This window comes from Talpa occidentalis, unplaced genomic scaffold, assembly GCF_014898055.3.
Source record: "Talpa occidentalis isolate TD23 unplaced genomic scaffold, MPIMG_talOcc4v2.1, whole genome shotgun sequence".
Taxonomy (NCBI): domain Eukaryota; kingdom Metazoa; phylum Chordata; class Mammalia; order Eulipotyphla; family Talpidae; genus Talpa; species Talpa occidentalis.
The window spans coordinates 153,154,643-153,172,420 of record NW_026555331.1 but is presented as its reverse complement, the minus strand read 5'-3'; the positions used below and the strand labels follow the sequence as shown (position 1 = coordinate 153,172,420).

Genomic DNA, 17,778 nt, shown 5'->3' with positions numbered 1-17,778 from the left:
CGCGGGGCCCCTCTGGCGGGCCGGGGGCGCGCGCCTGGCGGGGCGGCCGCGGAGCGAGTCCCCGGGGGGCGCGGGCCCGCCCGACCCCTCCGAGCCGCCCGCGCCCCGGCCCGGCCTTGGCTCCGGCGGGTGCCCGCGGGCAGGGCCGGGCGGGCTGGGGCCGGGGCGCGGCTGGTGGCCCCGAGGGCCGGGGCGCGGGGGGGGCCGGGGCGCGGGCCAGTGGGAGGGGACGCGGGGGTGGTCTCCGAGGAGGAGCCAGGCTGGACCGCATTGTTCGCCGCGCGGCGGCCCGGAGCGCGCGGCACCGGCGGGGCAGGCGAGCGGGCCGGGGCGCTGGGCTTCGGGGTTCCCCCTAACCCGGCGCGGGGCCCGGACTTCCCAGCGCGGCCCGAGACGCCCCTGCCGCCCGGCCGGGCCGGGAGAGCGGTGCCTCCTCAGGTGGGGTGCGGGCAGCGAGGCGGTCTGCGCCCCTGGGGCTGGGGTTGCCGCCTCGGGGGGCCGGGGTCCCCGGAGGGCCGCGCGGCCGGGGCAGCGGGAGCCGGTCCCCCGCCTCACGCGCGCCCGCTGCCCGGCAGGAGCGCGTCGGGGACCGGGATGGCCGCGGGGCGGAGCCGCCGGGAGCCGCCGCGCCGATGCCGGGGCGCCCCCCGCTAGCGGGGCGCGGCCCCTCCTCGCCCCGCGCCCGCCTGCAGCATGGGGGGCGGCGGGTCGGCCCTGAGGGTCTGCGCCGAGCACCGCGGGGGCATCAACTGGCTCAGCCTGAGCCCCGACGGGCAGCGCCTGCTGACGGGCAGCGAGGACGGCACGGCCCGGCTCTGGAGCACCGCGGACGGCCAGTGCTGCGCCCTCCTGCAAGGTACCCCCGCCGCGCGCCCGCCCCCCCGCCTCCCGCGCGCCCGCCCCCCGCGGCCCCGAGCCCGGCGCCGTCGCGCGGGGTGGGGGCGCCGAGGGGGGCCGTGGGCAGAGCGCGCCCGCCGGCCCGAAGACCGCTCCTCCGCCTCGCCGTGAAGTCCCGGCCCTCGCGGCCGTAACGGCAGAGGGAGGCGCGGCAGGTGGCTGAGCCGGGCGCTCCCTGGCCAGACCCTTGGCCGCGCCGCACGTTCCTCTCCCGGGGTCGGTTAACCCGGCCTGGCCGCGCGCCCCTGTGCCGAGCACCGGACTGTGCAGTCCTCACTCTCCTGCCATCCCTCATCCCATCGGCGCAGACAGGGAAACGGAGGCACGGGAGCCTCAAGGCCCAGGGGAGTGGGTGGGAACCTGAATCCCTTCCCCACGGGCCTCCCCTGGCTCTCGGGCGCCCTCGGGTCACTTGCAATCTTGCCGGCTCAGAAGCTTGACGAGCCCTGCAGGACACAGGCAGGCGAGGCCCGAGCAGTGCTTTCTAGGGCAGTGGAGCTGGGGTGGTGGTGCTCACCTGGGCCCCGCACCCAGGAGGCCCCTCCCCAGCGCAGGCCTGATGGGGTGTGAGGCCTCGGGGTTAGCGTCAGGCCTGGGTTTCCTCCACAGTCAGCAAATCCTAGGTGGTCTCCGGGCCTTGCAGCCCCCGGAGGTGCAGGGACTGCAGATCCGCTTCCATTTGCTTTTACATAAAAGCAGTTACAGCGGCACCTTCGAAGACCCCCAGGGACGGCTTTTGGGCCGCCGGTGATTCCCGTGGGGGTGTGGACGAGGGCGAGTTGGCCACACATGGACACGCACCCTCCTCCACCCTCCCAAAGTGACACACAGCGACCGCGCTCGAGATCTAAAGTTTATGTTCTGCTTGCGTGGCCGCCCGAACACGGGCCTTTCACCCCGGGCGGGGGGACCCTTCAGGTGCCAGGTTCAGGCACCTTGCGGCCAGGACACTAGAGTCGGTATTTCGAACACTCTTTTAGGTGGGCCTGAGGCTCAGCTGCCCCACTAGGGGCGGCCGGTTGGTAGGCTTCCTCCCCACTGAAGCGCCAGAACTTACGGGGCGGTTCTGGCCTGGGGGGTTCCCCCTCACTACCCCCTCCCTTGCATCCCTGGAGTCTCCAGGGCCCACCCTCCTGCCCTCCAGCCCCACAGCTCTGTGTCCAGCCACTGGGCCCTCCTTTCACACCCCCTGGCGGCCCTCACAGCCGTTGTCCCCTCTGGCCGCTAACTCCTTGCCAGCCAGCCAAGCCTGACCAGAGGGTGGCCAGGTTGAGGGCCAGCCCTCCGCAGCAGGACTCTGAAAACCCACAGCCGTTTCTGCCTGATTGCCAGGCTCTCCTTTAAGTGTAGGCACTTGAGGAATTCTCCAGGACACAGGGCACAAAGGTGGCCTCCTTTCCTTACTCTGACGTGGTTCTGATAGGCTTAACTTGCCGGAGAGCCGTGCTGGGTGTGGCCCCCGGAAGAGCAAAGTCTCCCCCCATAGAACGGCTTAATACAGCGCAATATTTTTTTTTTTTTAGATTTATTTATTTGTACAAGCACTGGGTACAGTCAGAAGCGCGGGAGGGTGAGAGAATTCACCAGAGGCAGAGCTGGGAGCAGAACAGGCAGACCGACGAAGTACACTGCTGAGGGGAGCAGCGGGCGGTTGGAGAAGTCTGCGCCCCTTGAGGGACCCTTGCCTGGTGGTGGGGGAGCAGCCGGGGATCGAACCAGCGCTGCAGAGGCTGCGGGCAGCTTCGCAGCCCAGCGCTCAACCGCTGCGCCACCGGGGAGGCCCATTATATCCAGCGCAATATTAATAAATGTCTCTGCGTGTGCTCGGGCCCCAGTATTTTCTGCACACCCTCCGTGTCCTGTGTCACTGACTCACCCGTGAGCAGGAGAGGCCGACAGGTTTATAGTGCAAATGGGGGTGTGTCGGTTACTCCCCAATACCGCACTTGAGGCATTGAGATGCCCCTGGAGACAGGTGCTGGTGTCCCCAGGGTAGTGCAGTCAGCAGGGGGGCTTCTCTCCACGGTGTGACTCCTGCCTGCTGGCACCCAAGACCACACACTGGCCACGCAGCCAGAGCCCGCAGTCCCCTGACACCAAGTCCAGGCCCTCCGCGAGCCTCTCGTGGGTGCCGCTGGGCGGGGGTGAGTGCGAGGTCCTTGGAGGGCTCTGGGCCCACAGAGGCTCCGACGAGCCTGTGGGGTCCGGCCTGGGTGGTAGAGCAGCAGGGAACGACCCCGCCCGCCCGGGTTTCCCTCTTGGCGGGAGGCCAGGGGCTTCGCTGGGACTCCTCAGGCTTCAGGGCAGTTTGAACCAGAGAGTGGGGGCTCAGGGGCTGGTCAGAAGCCCCTGGACAGTAGCCCAGGCCCCTCCCCCCGCCAGGGCCAGGAGCAGCACCAGGTGAGCTGCCTGAGGGGCGCAGGTGAGCCCTCCACGAGGAAGGCTGGACGGCCAAGCGGGCTGCAAAGGGGAGAGTGGCTGGGAAACCCCCCCCATCCCCCCCCGTCCCCTTTTCTCTTTCATCCTTTGGGGACCTGTGTATCGTATCGGGGACACGTGGTCAGTGAGCAGCAGCTTTTCCCACGAGGCGGCTCTTGCCCGGGGCTGTTCCTGGGGTGGGGGGGCTGTTCCACAAGCCCCCGCCCGGCTGCTGACAACTGGGTGTATTGGGCTTGATTCCAGGCAGCCTCCCTCCCTCCCTCTGGCTGGGGCCCAGCCCCGCGGGGCAGGAGGGGCTGGCTCCGTGGCACCCCACCTCCCGCTCGGCTGGAATCCCGTGTCCTCAGTGCGGTGCTCCGTGCCCTGATCTGTGAATCGGGGGTGCCGAGGATACTAACAGAGCCTCCCTGAGGGGTGAAGCCAGCTGGTGAACAGCCCCTGCCTTTATCGAAAGCCCTGGGTTGAGAGCACCGTGTTGGGGCCTCGCCAACTCCAAAGCGCTGCCTCTTTTGCCCCCCACCATCTTTTATTGCCCGCCCTGGAAACGGAGCCACGAGAGGGCCAGCCAGCCGCCCTCCGGCCCCACATCACTCCCTCGCCCGGTGATAGCGTGGGGCGCTGGGGTGGGGTCCACGAGGTCCAGCTCTTGTCCCACGAGGGGGTTGAGATGGGGTGGGAGATGCTCAGCTGTGGGGCTCTGCGCCTTGAGTTTCAGGTAAGCGGGACAAGGTGAGCTGGGTAGATGGGGCCCACCTGTTGGCCCGTGGGCCTGGAACCGAGACCATTTCTCATTGTAATTTAAAAAAAACAGAAAGGGCCTCCGTCCTGCCGTCCTGATGGCTCCCAAAAGCCCCGTTCTGTGGCGCCAAGTCCATCCACGTGAGGCCATCACCACCCTCCTCTCCAGAACGTCCTCGTCGTCTTCCAAAACTAAACCCGTCCCCGTTCAACACTGACATTCTCCCGCCCCAGCCCTGGCGCACCCCCCCCCATCATCCTGTGTCTGTCTCTCTGACCCGCAACTCCAGGGCCCTGGCGTGAGTGATCTCGCCATTCGTGTCCTTTTGTGCCCGGCTTAGTTCACCGAGTATCAGGTTCATCCTGTTGCAGCAACTGCCAGGATTCTCTCCTTTTTCGAGGCTGAGTACTACTCCACGGTGGAGGGTCTGTTTTGTCTTGCATCTGTCAGTGGACTTCGGGGGTCGCCGCCACTTCTGGTGACGGGGATATCGCCGCTGTGAACACGGGGTGCATGGTTTCCGTGGGCCCTGCTTTTAGCCCCTTTGGGCACAGCCCCAAAGTCAGATTGCTGAGTCATCTCGTGCTTGTTTTGCAAAGGGCTTGTGGGAGCGCAGGGAAGGCTCTCAGACATAAACAAGCCGTTATCGACTGTGCTGGTCGAGGAAGAATGCCGTCAGAGTGCGGTTTGCTGAGTCTGCGGGGGCCCACGCTGGGAGCTCGTCCTCAGCTGTCTGGAGGGCCCCGTGTGGGGTGCCGGGCTTCCCTCGGGTGTGGGCTGCAGAGGTCGGACAGAGCAGCATGACCGAGGTCGTGGGGAGAGAAGCGGGGCCAGCAGGCAGGCCCGGCTCCGGGGGACAAGAGCTTCCGCCTGTCCTGGGGACTCGGCCCCAGTCCTGCTGGCCCGTGTCAGACTCTCTGCCCTGCTCTGGACTGGGCACCGTCCCCCGTGGTCTGAGGACACACCCCAGGGCGCCTCTCTCAGGCTGGGCCCTGGCAGGAAACAGAAGGGCCCCAGAAGAGTAACTGGAGAGTTTTTAATAAGGGGCCTGGCAAAGCGTGGCCAGAGGTTGGGGCGAGGACCCCGGCGCTGTGGCCTGGGCCGGCTGCAGGAGGGCTCCGGGAGGCAAGGACTCGGGGCGCTGCCTGAGGGCTCCTGCCGCCCCGGCCCCGTCGGGGTTGTCTGAGTGGTTCTGCGGACCCACCTCCGGGGGAGTCCCAGCCTCCCGCCCTCCCTGCAGGCCTTCTCTGCCCTCGTCCCTCTGCGACCTGCGTGGGGATGTAACTGCGTTTAAAACGGCGCCCTGCGCACCCTCGAGCGCCTGACTGTCCTGCCTCCCTTGCTCTCGCTCCTGCTGGTCTCCCGCCCCCATCCCGCCCGCCCGCCGCCCTCGTGGGCTCCAGAGCCCGCCAGGCCGCGAGCATCTGGCTTTGTCCACTCACCTGCTCTGTTTCCCTGCGCTGCTGCCCCCGGAACCTCTGGGGTTGACCTGGTCCTTCTGGCCACCCTGGGCGGCCCCCAGCCCCTCGGCTGCTCTGAGCGCAGTGTCCTCTTCCCTCTGGCTGCAGAGGGCCCTGCGCGTGGACCGGCCACCTCTTCTTGGTCCAGTCTCTTCAGGGGGCGCTCTGGCTGCTTGGGGGCTGTGAGAAGTGGGGGCACCAGGGCGCTCACGGAGGGGTCCCTACAGCGATGGGGGGTGCGGGATGGCTGAGACCAGGCCGGGAAGGAGGAGGGACTGCTGCTGGGGGGCGGGGGGAGCTGGAAGACTCACCAACAGCAGCAGGATGAGGAGTGAGGAGCCAGCCCAGCTCGGCTGGCGCCCCAGCCCCCCACCAGTGCCCCACGCCAGCACCCAGCTACTCCACCTGGGCGTGGAGGGCGCCTCCAGCGAGTCCCAGGGTGTGCGGGCGGGAGGCGGGAAGCAGAGGCCTTGCCGGCACCCGGGCCCGATGTGCCCTTTTGAAAGCAAGCGCTGCACCTTATCTGCGTTCTTCATCCCTTTGAAAATATTTATTTTTAGTTTGGCTTTTTTGCTTATTCTGCACAATTCCAGCAGCTCTCAGCAAGGCGCCGTGGGCCCTCGAGTGGCTGGAGCCTCTACCCCGCCTCCGCATTCACGGGCGGGCCCTGCTCCTGGGGCGACCCACAGGCCTGGGGTGCAGACCGTGCCTCAGGGCAGGGACCCTGTGGCCAGAGGGCTCTCGGCTGGTGTTTGCAGAAGGAGGGGCCCAGAGGAGGGAGCTTGTCCACCGAGAGCCTGCTGGCCGCAGGGCTTCTGGGCCAGCTCCAGCCGGGCCCCTGAGGGTAGAGGGTCCTCCTGGCAGAGTGTCGGAGCTGAGGTTCTTTGATTCCCAACAGCCCCCTTCGAGAGAGCGGCTTCTCTCCCTCGCTCACGCCCGTACACTTTCCCGGGCCCGCGGGCAGTGAGTGTGTGTCCCTTTTAAATTTTCACATGTCACGAAAGCAGCCCCCTTCCGCTCGGGGTCTGGGCCTCCCTGCTTGCGGGCCCCCGCCTCGCTGAGCAGGGGTGTTGGGGTTACTGAGCCCCCCAGGGCTCTCCATGCTTTTCTTGGCTTAACTTACCACACACACTTGGCACTTAGCTCCCAGCTGCCGGAACGCCGTTGACATGACAGAAGCAGCCGGGACAGGGATGAGAGCCTGGGAGCTGCTCCGGGCTGAGGGACAGGCCCCGCATCTCAGACCTGGGGACCCCGGCCCGGCCCAGCGCCCCCTCCATGGAGCAAGGCCGCCCCTTCTTGGTCCTCAGCACGAGCTGGCCTCCAGGAAGGCCTCTTGACATCGCGAGAGGTTTCATAAACACTGGGGCTGGTGAGAGCTCGGCCACGTTTTGCCAAACACATTTCGCCCTCAGTTTTTATTTTTTTTTTTTAAGATTTATTTATTTATTTATACAAGCACTGGGTACAGTCAGAAGCGCGGGAGGGTGAGAGAACTCACCAGAGCCAGAGCGGGGAGCAGAGCAGGCAGAAGGACCGAAGGACACTGCTGAGGGGAGCAGCGGGCGGCAGGAGAGGTCTGCGCGCCATGTGGGACCCTCCTCCGGTGGCCGGGGAGCAGCCGAGGATCGAACCGGCGCTGCAGAGGCCGCGGGCAGCTTCGCAGCCCAGCGCTCAACCGCTGCGCCACCGGGGAGGCCCACGCCCTCAGTTTTTAAATTGACATGTATTTTAGGGAAGGCCTGGGAGGCCTGGCATGTGCTGTCCAAGGAGCCGGGAAAACATGTCTTTCTTTCTTGCTTAAAAAACAATGTTTCTTAGAACCCAGAAAATTGGGTTCTTGCAAAAGGAACTAAAATCTGGGGCAAAACCAAAAAGAGGCGTGGATCAGCTTGAAACCACCAGAAGCTTCTAATCATCCCCCAACCCAATCTACCTGACCCGACATGTAGGTGAAATATTAAAATTCCACCAAAATCCTTCCCATGATGGATGTGCCCCACACGCGCGGGTCCAGGAGTGCGGCCGCCGCGACACACCGGAGGGTGTGACTGCCCTGAGGCCTGACACCCGCGGACTCTGGTCCCCGGTTCCCCTCAAGTACACTCGGCTCCGGTCTGTTGTCGGAAGTTGTCCGAGGTGGAAGCCTCTCCCCTGACCAGGAACGTGAGGGCCCCTGGACAACACTGCCCTCGCCGCTGGACACGCCAACACGGGCGGCAGGTGTGCTTGGCCGAGACCCTCCCCAACGCTAGACTGTGCTCAGCCTCATCCGCCATTTGTGCTGAACCCCTAAATTCTGGCCCCAAATTCAGGGATTCCTACCTGGCATGTGCCCCAGGTGTATCCTCTCCAGAGTGTTCCCCCAACAGGCCCCCCGGGGCCCTCGGGGCAGGGGGCTGTGCCTTAGCGGGGCCCTGGCCGTGGCATGTGACGCGCCGGGCAACGTGGGACAGCCTCTCCCTGCGCAACGCAGGGGCCGGAAGTCCCATGTGAGTGTCGGGTGTGGGCCGAGCTGCCCCCGAAACCCGGCGGCGGGAGTCCCCTTCCTCTCCCAGGGTCTGGGGGTTGCTGCGCTCCTGAACCGGCGTCCACGTCACTCTGGGCCCCAGAACCAGCAGCTGCAAATGGCTCAGTCTTCGCGGAGCCTCTCTGCATCCCCACAGCTGCCGCTTTCTCAGGAAGGCGCCTGTGACTGCGCCGAGGGCCCAGGATGTCCAGGACCATCTCCCCACCCCTTGACGTCGTGACAGCTGCAAACGTGTCTCTTCCCAAACATGTCAGGGCCCGGGAAGAGGGCCTGGTGTCCCTCCCAGCGTCTCTCCCCAGACAGGCCAGGGGGCACTGGCCCCGGCTCAGGAGTCCATGCAGTGACCCCAAGAGATAGGTGTTGCTGTGCTCCCCACCCCAGAGGCGAAGAAACTGAGGCACGGAGAGGTGGGGTGCCTGTCCCCAGGCGGGAGCTAGCCTAGGCCATGCCCCCGGCCTCTGCGCCGCCTGCCTCCATCTTGGGTTTGTTGAATGACTGAGTGAATACAAACAGCTGAGAAGTTTGAAGACTACAGGCGCTCAAAGCCGGGCATGGGAGGGAAGTAAGAGTCGGGAAGAGAGTGGAAGAGCAAGGAGGGAGACAGCGTGCTCAGCGGCAGGATGTCTCCTGAACAGCCCCAGCACCCCTAGAGGCTCCCAGACTTAAGTTGTCATGTGAAAAGGGGCGTCCCGTCCTGTCTGGTCTCAGACCCCCACCCTCCTCCCTCCCTGCCTGCCTGGAGCCTCCCGGAAGAGTGTCGCCCGCGGCTCATGGGCCCCTCGTCTGCAGGACACGAGAGCTACGTGACCTTCTGCCAGCTGGAGGACGAGGCCGCCTTCACCTGCAGCGCCGACCGCACCATCCGCAAGTGGGACGTGCTGACCGGGCAGTGCCTGCAGGTGTTCCGAGGACACACGTCCATAGTGAACAGGTCAGCGTGGCTGGCGGCCCCGCGGTGGGGACAGGCCTCGCCCGAGGCGGCTGGCGGGCCCGGGGCGGAGCTGCAGGCCGTGGCTGCAGTCAGGAGTCCTCGGGCGATAGCGGTGGACAGCCCCGGACAGACTGTCCCCGGGGGGCAGGTTCTAGCTGCCCAGGGCGAGGTGGGGTCCGATGGGGGCAGCACAGTGAATTGTGCTGGAGGCCCCGCGGGGTCGCCTGCGGATGGGCGCATCTCCGAGGAAACGGCCGAACTGGTCCCCGAGGGTGGCCAGGGCTGGGGGGCGGGGCGCAGCACGGGGGTGTTCTGGAGAGGGAGTGGGGTGTTTTTAAAGGTCTCCTTTGCATGTTGCTGTTGGAAATCTCCCCCACCCCCTTCTTGGGGAGGTTTGAATTTTTCCTTCCCTTATTGAATTTGGGCCTGAGCTGAGCATGGAAATTCCTTTGCTGATCTGATCAATTTGATGCTATTTATGTAACTTGTGGTGTCCCGGACCCTAGTGGGGTGAGGCTCGAGGAGGCCTGCCCAGCCCCAAGGCCGCCTGGCTGACCGGAGGGCGCTGCCCGGGGTGCACTGCTCGGGGCCCGGTTCGGGTGCTGCCCACCCTCACCAGGCACAACGCTGGCCTCACGCTGGCCTCACGCGTCTGCTCGGTGGTTGGCAGGCAGGCGAGCCGTGGGGGGGCCCAGCAGGGCCGGCTCCAGGGCCATCTGGGGTAGAGAGAGTTCGGTGGATCCCAAGCAGGGGGAGACGGCGGTCTGGAGGGGCCCTGTGGAGCTCAGGCGCAGCCCCCGCCTTCCAGCAGCCGGGGCGGCCTGAGACCCGGGGTCAGGCCATGCAAGCGGCAGAGGCTGGAGCAGCCGCCTCCCCAGCTCTTTCCAGAAAGAAACTGGCGATTGAGGAAAACTGTCCAGGGGAGTCTCTTTTGGGGGCAGAGGGGCTGAGGCAAGGGGTGGGCAAGTGGGACAAGCTGGTCCTGGGGTGCAGCTCACCCTCATTTGTGGACTGAAACTCTCAGCTGGGCGGTGGCTGTGAACCCGCAGGCCCCGCCTTGGGAGCCCAGAGGCCCGGGGCACCCCACCTCTCCCCTGCTTCTCCAGGGAGGCCCCCAGGCTCCCGAGTCTGCCCAGCCCCCTGGGGTCAGCTGCGGGTCCCACTTTGCCAGGACTTCCCTGTTTCTAAGACCACAAGTCCTGGGTCCCCTAGAAACTTTCCTGCTCTGGGTGAGCCGAGAGTGGGTGTCCCTGCTGCTCCTCTCCATGCTGCGTACACCCCCACTTTTCCCTCCCCCAGCCCTAGAACTGTTATGGGGAGCAGCCCCCTGTTTGGGGCGGGGGGGGGACCCAACACGTTGGGAGGGATGGACGAGGGGACGGTTCAGGCGGGCACAGAGGGTGTCGGGACGTTCTGGGGGCGTCCTGGAGAAGGGACACTTAGAGCTGGGCTTGGAAGGGGGGTGCAGCCAGCTGGCAGGAGGGAAGGAGTTGCTCTTCCGGCTGCAGCTGCTCTCTGACCAGGCAGGTGACCAGGCAGGGCAGGCGAGCTGTGGGTGGGGGAGCCCAGAGGCCTCTCCCGGCCCTGGGGATGCCCCCCGACCAGGGCGGGGGTCCAGGGATTCCCCAGCCCCGTGATTTCCCAGGTTGGTGTCTCCAGTTTGCTCTCTGGGGTCACTTAGCCCCCATCACCTTGAAGACTTAGACTCGGCGCCGTGCCGCCTGACCCCGACCCCCCTCCGCCGCAGGATCCTGGTCGCCAACAACCAGCTCTTCAGCAGCTCCTATGACCGGACGGCTCGGGCCTGGAGCGTGGACAAGGGGCAGGCGTCCCGGGAGTTCCGGGGCCACCGCAACTGCGTGCTGACCCTGGCCTACTCCGAGCCCTGGGGCCTGCCCGGAGCGCCCGGCCCGGAGGCGGCTGCGGCCGGGGGACTCCTGGTGACCGGCAGCACGGACGGCACGGCCAAGGTGTGGCAGGTGGCCAGCGGCTGCTGCCACCAGACGCTGCGGGGCCACTCGGGGCCGTGCTCTGCCTGGTGCTGGACGCGCCCGGCCACACGGCCTTCACCGGGGGCACCGACGCCACCGTGCGCGCCTGGGACATCCTGCGCGGGGAGCAGCTGCGGGTGTTCCGGGAGCACCAGGGCTCCGTCCTCTGCCTGGAGGTGAGGCCTGTCTGCCGTGCCGCCCCGGGCCGGGCCGCGGTCACCGTCAGCAGGGCCGGCCCCCGAGGCCCCTCCCGGCCGCCTCCCCACGCGTCCCCCGGTCGCCCCTCCACGTCCCAGCTTCTTCCTGAGGAACATGCCACCCCCCTGCTGCTTACGCCGTGGACACCCCACGTGCACGCACACTCACGGCTCACACACGCTCAAGGGCCCACGGCCGCAGCCTGGCACCGCCGTGGGCCCGGCCAGGCCTCTGTCTTGCTCTTCCAAGCAGCAAACAGCTGAGCAGACACCTCGCGGACCGGGGTGCTGGCTGAGGGGGGGACCTGTTGCAGCCCCAGTTTCCTCCACCAGGGGACACCCGCCCAACGTCATCTGCAGGGTTCAGGCCAGCAGGATTTGGGGTGCAGGAAGCCTGGCCACAGACAGAGGGGGGCCCCAGAGGTGAGCAGGGAGTCAGTTTGCCACGAGGAGCAAGACCCCACAAGTGTTGCTAGTCAGAGAGGCTCCGGGGGACAGAGTGAGTCCCACAGGGCCCCTAGACCCCAGCGGGTGCCCGGGAAGCAGACCTGTGCTTGGTGGGGATGTGCGAGGAGCTGGCGACCCTGTGTGCAGTGAGGCCGACGGGGGCAATGCGAAGAAAGGGGGTTGCTTTGCCCTGGGTGCAGAGTGGTTGAGGGGAGCTCACCAGCCCCACCAGCCCAGCCCATCTCTCCCGGAGCTGCCAGCGGGGGCCGTGCGTGGGGTGTCCTTGGGGGAGCCCCTGCCCCAGGCCGCGAGAGGCCTCCCTCAGCTTCCTCATCTCCCAGGCCCCTTCCTGACCTGCGACCCAGACGGGTGTGGGCTCCGCTCCAGCCACCTGGGGCCAAGAAGTGGGGTCCTCCTGCTCCCCGCCCGGCACCCCTGCGTGCCCATCTTCCACCTAGCAGAGGTCCACCCGGACCCTCGCCCCAGCTGGTCAGGCTTCTCTAGACCTTCAACGTCCTTCTGCAAACAGAAGGCCCGTGCGGGAGTCACGCCTGCTGCCTCTGCTCAGGTGGGGCGGCCGAGGGCGAGGCCGGTGGGGTTGCAGGTGCTGCAGCTGATCCCCCCCAGCTGGACTCTGGGGGCGCCTCGGGGGACACCCATAGGGCCAGGGAGCCTCGTGGGCTTCCTCTGTGCAACCGGGTGTCGCCCCCGTGAGGACGGCGCTGGCAGGACCCTCCCTCCGGGCCAGGTGGTGGAAGCGCCGGGTCCGGGACCTGGACCCTGGACAGAGCGGCAAGATCTGAAGCGCTGCCCGCCAGGTGGCCTGTCTGACCCCACACCAGCCGGGGCGGGGGCGGAGGGGCCTTGGCCACAGCAGGCAGTGGGCGGGCTGCACGGGGCATTTCTGCCGCTGCACCCCGGCCGCTGCCGACGCCCCTCCCCCCCCCAGCTCGTGAATGGGCACGTGTACTCGGGCAGCGCCGACAGGACTGTCAAGTGCTGGCTGGCGGACACCGGGGAGCCCCTGCGCACCTTCTCCACCCACAGACACGGCGTGAGCGCCCTCAAGTACCATGCAGGCACTTGTAAGTCACCTGCCCAGCCCTGCCCACCCTGCCAGCCACCGGCCTCCGGCGGCGCAACCCTGCACCCCGCCTGCTCCCCCCAGGCCACCCTGCTTAGGGCCTCCTGCTCCTCTGCCCTCTGCGCAGCAGGTTCCTCCCTAGCCTCCAACATTATTCACAAAGAAGGCCCAAGTGAGGGGGGCTCCCTGCACCTTCACCCTGAATGTGCAGAAGTCCTAGGGTCGAGGGCACATCTCAAGGACACAGTCTGGTTCTCAAACTGAGGCAGTGACACCCGTCACTCCAGCCGCTCTTGAGGACCACGTGGGTTTGGCACCAGGCAACCGTGGTGGAAGTGAGAGAGTGGTTCATTTTTCTCTCAGGTAGAAGAATTTCAGAGGGCGACAGTCTGGGCTGGAGCGATGACTCCACACAGTCGTCTGCACCCACCTTCCTCTGCCATCTGGCTTCACCATCCCCAGCTCATAGCACCTCCTTACAGGGGCCTCTGAGGGCAACATGGCTGCTGCTGCGCCGGCCATCGCTGTGTGTCCCAGGCAGGCAGGAGAAGAGTAGGGAGGGGCAGAGGAGGCATTTCCTGGCTGAGCAGACCCACTGAAAGGTCTTTCCCCAGAAACCCCACACAGACTTCCGTGGGGCCCTCTTAGGCCATTCCGCCTGCAAGAGCCTGAAGGACGGGGCCCTCAGCGGGGCCCCGCTGGATTAGTCCAAGCTGTTTGGGAAAGAAAGAGCAGAACAGTCTCTTGGGGAGGAGCAGTCCCTGTCCACAGGCCTAAATTGCCGCGCATCTGGCCTTGCGGCTCTGCCCGACTGGCCGGCCACAGGTTTATGCCCCGCACACACCCAGAAGGTAGACGCTACTATACCCACGGGGTCGAGGGCCCCAGGTTCCCCAAGTCTTTCCCCAACCCTTTCCCACAGGCCTCCCGCAGCGCTGGGGGAGGGGGCGGGAGGGACGGTCGAGGGGGCGTGGAGTTGCTTCCCGGCCCAGGTGTGCGGTGGCGTGGACCCGCACTCTGCAAATAGAGCCAGAGGCCCTCGGGAGTCGGGTGTCTGACAGGGAAATTTATTTTTTCCTTCTTCCTGTGCCCAAGCCTGTAAGTGTGAGCATGACTCTGCTCCCAAGGGGGGAACCTCTCACTTACAAAGAGGGGTGTCGCCTCGAGGCTCCTCCCCACTGAGCAGCTGCACCAGACCCACCCGCGGCTCCAGGCCCTCCCTGCTGGCCTGGCCTGGCCCGAGGCTCCAGGTTCGTCAGTGTTACTGACCCCCTTCCCACCGGGGGGCACCCAGCAACCCCACTGGAGTCTCTGGGCCGTGTCTGCTGGGGGAGGGGACACAGAAAGGAGGCGGCCGGAAGTGAAATTCCCAGGGCCACAGTTGCCCGCAGCTTCTGCAGAAAGGCTGGGTGGGCAGGTGAGGCAGGAACCGGCCTAGGGAACACACCCTGAGGCCAGGGTGCCCTGGGGTGCTTGCCGTGTGTAAAGGCAAGACAGGACACAGGGCAGGTTCTCTGATCCCATGCAGACCGGGTAAAGGAGGAGTCAGAGTCCTCAGTGGTTTTGCAGGTTTTTTATTGGGTTCACCAGGCATATGGCAGGCAGGGGTGCTGGCTGGGGGGCCGGGAGGCTGGCAGGCCCCCAGCCCCCAGCAAGTCCTCACTCTCTCTGGGCTCTCTGGAGTTCTCTGCTTCTACTGCTTTGCTTCTCTTCGGCTTCTTTCTCAGCTTCTTCTTTCGGCTTCGGCTTCTACTGCTGCTCCTGGCGTCCCCGTGACGCCGCCCTTAAGAGCCCAGTCTCAGCCCAGGTGAATCTCATCTCCCTAGGCCCACACCCCACTCCAGGGGCCGCCATCAGGCATTACTCAGGACGGCAGGGATCCCTCATCCATCCTGATGGCGGGAGGGCAGAAAAGCCTGACATTTTCTTTACCCTACACCGTGGCTCTGCTCAGGCTGCTGGGTGGGAGTTTCTGCCCCAGCACTTGCCGCCCACGAGGGGGGAGTTGGTGGCCGAGTCACGGAGTCACGGGGTGTCCTGGCCCAAGGTGGGGTCCCTGAGATGTGCGGCACACCTACTCCCAGAGGCCCCAGCCGTCATCTGCTGACTGATACAGCCGTTGGGGCACCCCTACTTCTGCCCCACTTCCTGGGGGGCCCTCCCCAAGCAATTGTTAGTTCCCAGTCCCTAGTCAGGGTTGGCTGCTGGGGGGCCCTGGCTAAGCCGGTAAGAACGGGGCGCTCCTTTGGGAAGCAGCCTCAGAGCCCACCGAAGGGGGCTCGCGGAGATGGGGTGTGTCCCCCCATGTCACTGTCCAGCCAGGGAAGGGCGGGCCACGCCCTCCGGGGGGAGCCGAGGCCCGCGCCGCGCCGGCTGGACGCGGAGAACCGGCCTCGAGGGACGTGCGGGACAGCGGAGCAGCGCGGCGGCCCGAGGCTGAGGAGGCGGCGCAGCGAGCGAGCGGCGGGGGACGGGCGCGGGGCGGGCGGGCGGGCGCAGGTGGCGGCTGTTACCTCCCTGAGCGGCACCTGGAGCAGCAGCCCGCGGGCCCCGCCCTCACCTGCCGCGGCTCCTCCAGGCCGGACGCGGGCGGCCCGCGCCTCGCTCTAGACCAGCGCCCCGGGGTGGCTGAGGGGCTGGGGCTCGCCAGCTCCCGGCAAGTGGGGGACACCCGGCGGCCCCCCGAGGAGGCCGGCGAGGGGCCGCGGCGCCCGGCGCTGGGGCGGGTCCGGAGCGGGGCGCGGGGCCGGGCCCGGGTCAGCGCGGCGTGTGTCCGCAGTGTTCACCGGCAGCGGGGACGCCTGCGCGCGCGCCTTCGACGCGCGGTCGGGAGCGCTGCGGCGGGTGTTCCGCGGACACGCCTTCGTCATCAACTGCCTCCAGGTAGGCGCCGCGCGCGGCCGGGCGACCTCGGGGCCGGCCTGAGGGGAGGAAGGCCGGGGGGGGGCCCGGCCCCGCCGGGGCGCGCGCGCGAGCGCCTCGGGCCCGGTGCCCGCGGGGTGGGGGGTCGCGGGGCGCCCCCTCCAGCGCGCGCCCGCCGCCCGCAGGTGCACGGCCAGGTGCTCTACACCGCCTCGCACGACGGAGCCCTGCGCCTCTGGGACGTGCGCGGGCTCCCCGGGGCCCCGCCGCCGCGCCCCGCCGCCCCCAAGCGCAGCCTCTCGCGCCTCTTCAGCAACAAGGTGGGCTGCGCCGCCGCCGCGCCCCTGCAGCCGGCCTGAGCCCACCCACCGCGCCGGGACGGCTGGGGGACCACGTCCCCGCACCCCCACATCCAGAGGCCCCCAGCAGCGGCGCGGCCAGCCCCGAGGACCCCGGCCAGGCCTCCCCCACCGGGAGCCAACGGGGCGCTCCTTTTCAAAGCCGCCGGGCCTCCGAGTGTTGCTTTGCCCTGTTGCTTGTCCCGAGGAAGCCCTGGAGACCCGAAATACACCTTGGAAGCCTCTGCGTGTGTCTGCTTTGTTCTGCAGTCAGGCAGCAGGGCCCAGAGGTCCAGGGGCCCCTCCTGCCCTCCTGCCCTCCCTGGCTGCAGCCGGGGAACAAGGACCCGCCGTCTAGTGACAGCAGGGACCATCCTGCTTTGGGGCTCCCACTGTTTTCTGTGTGACTCGAGGCGGGTCCCTCTTCTCTCGGGCCTGGGCTGGGAAGACTGGGTGGGAGCCACCTAGCCCCGCTCCCCAGAGCCAGCTCTGTGCTTAGCAGGGCACACTCAGAGCAGCCTGAGATCTTGGGGGGTGGGAGAAGCAGGGAGCGGTGTTCAGACTTGGGAGAGGCCTCAGGGCTGCGGCCCCAGCAGCCGCTCTCCTGACCTGAAGGGGCACATGTCCAGTGCCAGGGCCTGGCCGGCCCCTGGTGTGGAAAGAGACACTGCATGAGGCAGGGTCTGCCCCGGAGGCTGGCACCTGCCCAGACAGAAGCCCTCCTGTGCCAAGGCGGCCCTGGCACACAGGCAGCACCTGTGTCTCCATGCCAAGGGGCCCTGCAGGCCACCGCTCAGGGCCCAGGTCCACGCTGGATGGCCCCCTTGAGCAGAATGGGCGCGTCCATAGTGGCAACGCGGGCAGTAGGAGGGGACACAGCCCGCCAGCGCGGCCTCTCAAGGGAGCAGCGGTGCAGCGGCCGTGAGGGCTGGTGATGTCTGCGCGGCTCGTGCCCAGGCGCGGGCACTTGCCCCCAGGGCTCTTCTTCAGGGCAGGCACCCCGGGGAGCAGCCGGGGCACCCTGGCCACGGAGAAATCCAGGAGAGCCTGCGCTCAGCCTGTCCTGTTGCCAAGGCAGCTGGGCAGCAGCCAGAGCCCCCGACGCTGAGGGCTGATGTGTGCCCCGCCACCGCCTCGCTCCCGCCACCTTACAGCCCCATCGCACCCCAACCAGAATACACATGCTCCCGGGGCCTCCCCCCAGGCCCCCCCAAGAGCACGGAAGACCACTCTCCTGCTCCCCCAGCACAGGACGGCTCAGCCACACCAAGGCGTTCGCTGGGTGCCGAGGCGTGGAGGACCCGCTGACCAGAGCCGCCCTCTGGCTGACACGAGTCCTCTCCGCGCGCGGTACAACAGGGCAAGGGCAGAGCCCTCAGGGACGGTGGCAGGAAGACGGAGCAGAGCCCAGAGCTAGTCGCTGTAGTCTGCCTGCCCAGTCCTTTTTTTTTTTTTCAATTTATTTATGCATACAAGAGCTGGGGTGCAGGCCAGAAGTGGGGGGTGAGAGGACTCCCCAGAGAGACTGGGGAGCAGAACGGGTAGATTGAAATCCACTGCTGCGGGGAGCAGCGAGGAGACGGGAGAGTCTGCGGCGCCCTGTGGGTAGCTCCTGGCCGGGGATGGAACTTGAGCTGCGGAGGCTGGTGGCAGCTTGACAGGCTGAGACACAGCCCCGTGTGCCCCCAGGGAGGCTCCCCCACCCCCCATCCCCACCCAGTCTTGTCTGCGTCCCACCCTTTCCACCTGCCCCGCAGCTGGACTTGCAACTTCATGATTCTCTTGCCCACCCCAGCCCCCTGCCCTCTGGCAGGGGTGCATTTGGCTGTTTTGCCCCCACTATTCTTTAATTCCTCCTGGGTC

General features: G+C 67.1%; 1 protein-coding gene across 1 annotated transcript; it reads left to right on the top strand.

Moving 5' to 3' along the window:
* Positions 1-693: 693 nt before the first annotated feature.
* Positions 694-15,936, top strand: WDR86 (WD repeat domain 86). Its single transcript, XM_037515999.1, is given in 7 exon segments — positions 694-856; positions 8,855-8,996; positions 10,744-11,012; positions 11,015-11,163; positions 12,581-12,716; positions 15,495-15,598; positions 15,763-15,936. Coding segments are annotated over 7 exon segments (1,137 nt in total).
* The last annotated feature ends 1,842 nt before the right edge of the window (positions 15,937-17,778 follow it).